Consider the following 7,863-nt stretch of genomic DNA (forward strand, 5'->3'; position numbering starts at 1 on the left):
TCTTCTTCTTCTTCTTCTCTCTCTCTCTCTCTCTCTCTCTCTCTCTCTCTCTCCCTCTACTACCCTCTTAACTCCCCTCCCCATGCCCTAAATAAATTCTATTCTACACTATACCATCCTGTGGCTAGTCCCTCGGGGGGAAGGGATGCTTCAGCATGGGCCCCTTTTCCCCATACCTGACTACACCTCCATAGAGCATATCCCCCTTTCTATTTATCTTTTTATAAACACAACACTAGGGAGTAGAGGCAGGAGTATCTCTGAGTTTGAGGCCAGCCTGGTCTACAGAGTAAGTTCTAGGATAGCCAGGGCTATACAGAGAAACCCTGTCTTAAACAAAACAAAACAATCTAAAAATATTCATTGAGACCCCTCAAATGAATATTTTCATTTACTCAACAAAGAGTAAGAGACTATGGAGTTTGGAGTGTTCATCGCTAAACTGGAAGTTAATCTCTTACACACACACACCCCTTCCCCAGGCTTGGGATCTTCTAGAAGAGGGGTGGATGAGACTGTCAGAGCTTGAGGTGTTGGAAAACAAGGCAACAGTATTCTTTGGATTCAGAAGGGTGTCTCCACATAGAACTCGCAGCGACTGTGACAGCATCCACATTACGTGTACAAGCTCAAGCCAGACAGAACCCCAGCACAGAGGGACTTAGGTGGGTACACAATTCCACCACCAGCTGAAGAGCTTGTGGTATTTGAAAGCTGCAGGTGGGGGGCGGGGGGGGGGAGGCAGTTTCCTCACTGGTATGACCCCTAGAGGGTAGACCACACATCAAGGACAGCCAAGCCATACTGCACAAAAGAAGTTTGATGGGAGCTGGAGAAGAAGAAAACTCAAAATTGGGTGGGGAGGAATGGGAGGGTGAAGGTGGTGGTTATGGATAGACCTGGGGGAGAGGGAGTGGACGTGCTTAAGATGCAATGTATGACATTTTCAAAGAATTAGCAAAAATATTGAAATATTTGACAATTTCACACATGTACATAATGGACGTTCAGCCTTCTATTATGCATCTCCCTCCTCTCACTGAAAATTGTCTTCTAAGCAATCTCTTATTTCTACATTTTTGTGAGTGTGGGTGGGTGGGAGACCCATAGAGTATTATTATGGTGGCTCAAGTTATGGAGCATCGATGGGGGTGTATTTACTTCCATATGGGTGTCATCAGTGGCCACATCACTGAAGAACATGCTATTCCCTCTAGCACATTCATTCGCTTCCCATTAAGATGGGGAGTGTGGGATGTCATTTGTCCCTCCCATGTGCACGGTGAAATAGGCGATAGGTCCAATCTTGTGTAGGTCACTACAGCTGCAATGAAGTCACAGATGCAATGCCTCGTCGTGCCCCAGGGACGCTGCAGCACAACGCTCATCCCTGTGTTCTGGATGTTCCATTCTTGATGGCTGGTTTAGAGGTTCTAGCAGGGGAGCATAGCCACTCATGCACCTTTGACTGAAACTGATGGTCTTCGTTTCTTTTCTATTGCTGTGAAGAGACACCATGACCGAGGCAACTTATAGAAGAGAGTATTTAATCTGGGGGCTTATTATTCCATACGGTTAGAGGTGGTGAAATAGACAGTGTTGAAATAGAAAGCTATAAACCCTGGCAACCGATGGGGTGACAGATGTTAAAACCAGATTGCCCTCACATCTACGGATGGCTCTTTCACTCTCTCTGTCCCCTCTGCCTTAATTTTCCCTCAGCTTTGGAGGGGTCATGTAGATGTCCCGTTCAAGGACACACATTCCAGAGTCATTTATTTCATACTTTGACCAGCTGTCTCTACAGAAGACACTGTGTATGGGATTCTTTATTCTCCCGGGAAGGGACACCCACACCACCACCTGGGGTATTTTATGACAGAGCCTCTGTCCACTTTTGTCTATAAAAGGTGACGTTCCTTTTGTCTTTTCCACCTCCTTAGGCACTGTCTGTTACACACATTTTAAACCCCTCCCCTAAATTATGGGGCGTGGCGGTGGGACTGAGCTAAGAGGGTTAGGGAGGGAAGTTGGACTTCTCTGAGTTCTGAGTACATCTTCTGGTGTAGCTTCACTTTGGGGGCTTTATCAGTATTGTGGATATCAAGGGTACTACAGAGAGAGGAAGAGAAGGAAAAAACCTAACAGGTAATTCCAATTAATAAACACACTTACCCCACCCCCAATACCAATAGCACATTCAGGAGAAACCAAAAGAACTCAGATGCATGTGGAACTGATGTTATGTGGAAGTTTTACTTTATCTTGGTCCAGAACCAGAAAAAGTTTGGGGGTAGAAGCTAAGATATCAGTGGGGAGGAGGGGAGGGGGTGCTAGTCAGAGTGAGTGACTAGGAGTGAGTGACAGGGAGTGAGTGTCTTAATTAGGAATTTCATTGTTGTAAAGAGACATCACGATCAAGACAACTCTTACAAAGGGGAACATTTAATTGGGGCTGGCTTATAGTTTCAGAGGCTCAGTCCATTATCATCATGGTAGGAAGCATGGCAGTGTCCAGGAGAACATGATCTGGAAAAGGAGCTGAGAGTTCTACATCTTGATCTAAAGGCAGCAGAAGGAGATCGTTTCACACTGGCTAGACTTGAGCTAATATATGAGACCTCAAAATCTGGCCTCCACAGCGACACATTTCCTCTAACAAGGCCACACCTCCTAGTAGTGCTACTTCCCATGGGCCAAGTGTATTCAAACCACCACATGGAGCATAGGTGCACCCACAAATAAATCTAGTGTGTTTTAGCCAAAAGGCAGGAAAATGACTCAGCTAAGGACTTCAGGAAAGTGGCCTGAGGCCTTCTTCAGGCAGGAGGTCTGCAGAGCTGGAAGGGCAGGGTTTTTCTTGTTTCTTTCTTAAACAAGAAAGGTCTATCCAAGGTTAGTCAGAGCACCAAAATAATAGTAACTAGAGGGTCTCAGGCAGGTTCTTCGACAGACACTGCCTAGAAGACAGGGAGGCCATCATGGTACCCAGGGGCCCCTGAAAGGAGGGCTTGAAGAGGTGGAGAGAAACTTGCTCTCTTTTTTTTAATTGTGTTTTTGGCGCTTTGATCTGTAAGCAAGCAGGATGGAGAGAGAGGCTACACCAAACAGAAAAGTCTGCAGGAACCAGAGGAGCTGGGCCTGGGGGTCTGTGATTCCTTTACGCCTGAAAGACAGCAAATTTAAACAATAGAATTTTAATGTTGGTTCCGGGGACAACTGTATTCTACTTTTACTTTTATGTATAATTCAGAGGTACAATCTATGAGGATCTCATAAGTTTGGGGACTTTTAATTTACATTGACCCACAGAACTGTTTGAGGAGCTTTAAGAGAAAACATATACCGGTATCTGAAGCAGGGCCTGTCAGATCACAATCTCTGGGTCTGGAAACCAGGCATGTGTATTTTTGAAACAGCTCCCCATGTGATTCTGTTTTGACATTGGATTGAACAATCACCGGCCTAGAGGAGTAACTCAGTTCTTTTGCAGACTGGAACACAGACTCTTGGTTCCAGTTGATTAGGCAGAACTTTTGAAACACAGCAAAAAGTATCCCAGTTAAATAACTAAATCATTAACCGGCAACACAAGACACTGCATTCACTCATCAAACATTTAATGAATGCGTCTGTCCCAGGCTCAGTGTTAGGTAGAGGGATTCAGACTGCAGTGGAGCAGGCTCTCAGCCTAAAAGTGCATGAATTATTTAGACATGGCTACTCATGACTTACATCAGATATCAAGATAAAAGCGGTAAGTTCCTATTACGAAGACTTACTTGCATAAAACCAAGGCATACAAGGACTCTCCCACATGAATTAGCCAAGCAAGCCAATACCTGAAACCAGAAAAGGAAAAAAAAAAAGTTTTTCTTTTTTTCAGTTTAGGGTGATAGTTATTTGCTAATCTATTTTAACACAGAAACTTTAAAGATAAAGGCACCTGATGGCAAACTAGCATCACTGTTGGCTATCTAAAAGGAACTGCAGGCCTTCCTGGTACCAAACACTGGAGCTGCTGTGCCTGCCCAGAACAGCTTTCCTTACCCATTCCGTAGGAAGGTGTGGTAGTGGTCCACCAAATACTTCGTGAAGGGACCCAGGGGCCCAAGGCTCTGATAAGGGATGCTCTGAGGCCAGAAGACAACCCACTGCAAGAGAACCACAGGCACAGAACATCTTCAGGAAATGGTTATTATGAAAGCAGCTATGAAACAGTATTGATTGTACAAAAGCTATACACCAAAGAAACTCAACAAGTCACACAGTCCTCCCCTTCCCAACTGTCATGTTCTCAAAGCCGCTTAATTGTGAGACTTAGGCAGAGGAGATACGCTTACAGAGTCACTGTATTGGGTGACTATTTCTCTTAATGGGTATCAGCAAAACACTATTTTATAGAAGTTATTAACTATTTTTTTTAAAATAATTTATGTGCCGTGGCTAGACTGCAGAAATTACAGCTTGAGCCAATCTACTATTCGATTTAGAGCCACTTCTCTTTCGCTTTTTATACCCTTATAACTAGGGATGTCTTCAGCATAGGGGTGGAAAGCAAGTAAAAGCAGCTTTCTGAAGTTGTGATTGCAACTGCTTGTTTGTGCAAGGTTTCTGTAGCTGGATTACCATCTTCTCCGTCTGTCTGGTAGTTTCTGAAAAGTCTCAATGCATGCCTCTGCCTATGATGAAATTAGGTTAGGGGTGATGACCCTTGACCCCAATAACACTGTAGACATGACAATCCCGGGGTCTCCTGGGATATCTAAACAGCATTTCTTCGTATTTATATCAGTTGAGCCCAAAGTACTTTCTAGCATCTTTCCCATTATTCTTAAAACAAAATCTTCCTCAGATGGAAAGAACCAGTCTTCCTCAGTGCACCTGTCTTCTTCCACACCTATGTCCAGTTATATCCTTTTCCTTCCTTCTTACCAATATAAACTCTACCCATCCATTAGGTTTATCCCAATTTTGCAAGCAATTCAAACTTATTCAAGCACTCTGCTTCGATTCTTATACTGAGTTGTTAGGTCTACTGCAATGTACTAATTTCACTTCTCTCTTCCCGAAAGGATAAAACTTGGTTAAACTTCAATGATCGTGGAATAGGGCGCAAGGACCATTAAATAGAAATCCCTCAGAACCCACCGAACTTCCGTGTACACCAGTAACCCAGGCAACTGCCCTTCGTGCGCAGAATTGTCCACCCCACCCCCACCCCCCACCAACACCCTTCGCTCACACAAGGGCCAGAGCTGCCAGCACGCCCCCAGCACTCCCTATGCCTACCGCGAAGTAGCCCAGCCCTAGGGCGGTGATCAGTGAGGGCCAGGGTCTGGCTACACGGAAGTATGCAGTGGGGTCCCTACGGGCCTCCGACTTCGCCACCACCATCTCCAGAGATCTAAACACTGAGTCGCAGGGCCAGAATCGCTTCCAGCCCAGGTCCACGCAGGGAAAGCCTGGTGAACCGGTTCACCAGGCTTAGCCCTGGCTAGCCAGTGCGCTTGCGCGGCGCCTGCCAGCCGCTCGCGGGCTTTACCGTGTAGTAGCCGAAGGAGACGGTGATAACTGTGAACCAGAACAAGCTGCCCCTCTGGAAGTAGCCGGCGCCTGTGGCCGTCCCCATCGCTGCAGCGATCCCACCGGATGGTCACTTGCATCCAGTGCAAGGTGGCCGGGGCGGGGCGAGCGGTTTCCTGTGCACCAGACCCGGAAGGTTTTGACTGCGGTGATCTGGGGACCGAGTCTCGGTCCTTTCCGGTGCAGGAGGCATCTCTCAATTTCAGTTAGAGTAGCGGCTGTTTTGCCTCCTTGATAATGGCGAGTCAAGTTTCTGAGCCATTTCAGTGAATTGAGAGTGGTGCGGAGCATTACGCCTCCTCATTTGCTCGCCTCATTTGGGCGGAGCCATTCATAGCGCTGGCTTATTGAGTGTGGCTATCTCTACCTAGCTTAATTTGGGTGGAGCCTTGCACAGGGATGGCCTCAGAGTCAGGCTATCCCTACCTGTCTACTGCTCTTTTTGTAAGCTTAGTATAGCTTCCTAGCCCACTTGTTTTTCACTCTATCCGTAAAAAACTGCCATGAGTTAGCCCAGGTCGAGGCTTTGGGTTTATCTAAAAAGAAAGCATTAAGTTTCTAACCCATACTGCCTACTAAATATTAGTGATTAATATTAATTCTACTTCCTGGTTAAAAAACTATTACTTAGACTTTAGTGTATGCATTTACACCCGCCCCCCCTGCTTAGTTGCATCTCTGTGTAGTGGGAGACGTAAGGTACCCAACTGTTTTGGATTGAGCATCTTCAGAGAAAGACAAGTTTTACTTGGGACTGAAAAAAAAAAAAGATTAAAATAACCCGATCCCGATGTTGGACTATGTTTGTAATCCCAGAACTCAGAAGGCAGAAGAGGAATGGCCTGAGGTTGAGGTCTTGTGGGCCCAATGGTGAGATCCAGGCCAGCCAAAATAATAATGCCCCGGAGGGACTAGGACTGTGGCTTAGAGAGTAAGCAGAGAGCTTGCCTAGCCTGCAGAACTCCTGGGGTTCAGCCTTCAGCACCACATGAGCAGGTGTGTTGCCCCAAGCTTCTGATCCCAGCATTTAGGAAGATGAGGGATTCAAGGCCATCTTCAGATACACAAGTTCTGACTAGCCTGGGCTGCTTGAGACCCTGTCTCAAAACCAAAAGCCAACCAGAAAACCACCCAAGCAATGCATGGTAGCACACACCTGTCTCTCCAAGACTGGGAAGGTGGGAGCTATGGCTGTTTCAAGACCCTGCCTCCAAAATGCAAGAATGAACACTGGGAGTTTACTAAGTACAGAACGAGGTTTAGTTTCTTTACTCCTCAGCGCATCTGTGGGCAGCAGATGATTGTTTTTATATCAACAATAGCAGGCACACAGAGAGTCAGTCGCCTTTATCCTCTGATGGGTATGGAAGAGGGAAGATAAAAGTTCAGGCGGTGTGAGATGAATATTCCCAGAACTTGAGTTGACATGCAACGCCGTCCAGGGCCTGTTTCCTTATTTAATCACCTATCCTGGGCAGCAGTGTTTTAAAAAGGAGTTCCAGAAGGTGTGATCCAGTCCATTTCCCAGATAAACCATAGTGCACAGAATCCTCAGACTCATAGGTGATGAAGTGGGCATGGCGGTCCAATCTACATCTGGGGTGGAAGTAAGAGATGCAGGAGTTCAAGGCCAGCCTCCGTCACCCCACACCAGGTTCCTGAAAAATCTTCACATATGTGGTGGTGCATGTTTGTAATCCCAGCACTAAGGAGGCAAGGGCAGTTTCAGAAGTTAAAGGCTAAGCTTCAATAAACAGTCACGTCCCCCAGACACACACACTATAACAGTGTGAGTTTAGTGCTTCTCATCATACTCAAAGCATTCTTTGGTCCTGTTTCCCAGCCTGCCTTTTATGTCTTGTCTCCTAGGTGAAAGTCTGTCTTCTCTTGTGTATTCAGTGCTTTTGAGATGCAGCTTTCACCTCCATCCGGATGACCCTTTATTGGTCTCCTGAGCCTTGGTGTTTGTTTCCTGTTATTGATGATCATCTTTACCAAGCACCTACCCACACCTCAACACAAGAAATTCACTGTCATTTTCCAGAGTCAGACCTCATCAAGCCCCTGTGGATGTCCATGGAACCCTCCTCCAACCTTGGATCCATTTATTCCACCACCCCCACCACACACACACACACACACACACACACACACACACTCAGTTCTAGGTCAGAACTGCTTAAACATCATCTGCTCATGGCCTCTTTTACCCGAGAAATTTGTAGGTGACCTCCCCCCCCAATATATATATATATATATATATATATATATATATAT

At 46.0% G+C, this 7,863-nt stretch overlaps 1 protein-coding gene across 2 annotated transcripts; it reads right to left on the reverse strand.

The window, feature by feature from the left end:
- Positions 1-2,231: 2,231 nt before the first annotated feature.
- On the reverse strand, positions 2,232-5,921 carry Tmem254 (transmembrane protein 254). 2 transcript variants are annotated; one of them, XM_021181761.2, is made up of 4 exons: positions 5,293-5,494; positions 4,051-4,154; positions 3,783-3,842; positions 2,232-3,166 (listed from the first exon to the last, which is right to left on the reverse strand). In XM_021181761.2, exons 1-4 carry the CDS (start codon positions 5,395-5,397, stop codon positions 3,046-3,048), a joined length of 390 nt encoding a protein of 129 aa, XP_021037420.1. In that variant the 5' UTR covers positions 5,398-5,494; the 3' UTR covers positions 2,232-3,045. The 2 variants fall into 2 exon arrangements, with proteins under 2 accessions (XP_021037420.1, XP_021037421.1); XM_021181762.1 differs by lacking the exon at positions 5,293-5,494 and adding an exon at positions 5,546-5,921 and having other exon boundaries at positions 2,234-3,166.
- Positions 5,922-7,863: the final 1,942 nt, after the last annotated feature.

Source organism: Mus caroli, chromosome 14 (assembly GCF_900094665.2).
Source record: "Mus caroli chromosome 14, CAROLI_EIJ_v1.1, whole genome shotgun sequence".
Taxonomy (NCBI): Eukaryota; Metazoa; Chordata; class Mammalia; order Rodentia; family Muridae; genus Mus; species Mus caroli.

Excerpts from the sequence above, each read along its gene's own strand:
- Tmem254 (XM_021181761.2), bottom strand. The coding sequence starts at position 5,397 with ATGGTGGTGGCGAAGTCGGAGGCCCGTAGGGACCCCACTGCATACTTC. Across the intron at positions 4,155-5,292 it reads TAGGGCTGGGCTACTTCGCG|TGGGTTGTCTTCTGGCCTCA; the intron begins GTAGGCATAGGG and ends GTTCTCTTGCAG. Across the intron at positions 3,843-4,050 it reads CACACCTTCCTACGGAATGG|GTATTGGCTTGCTTGGCTAA; the intron begins GTAAGGAAAGCT and ends TTCTGGTTTCAG.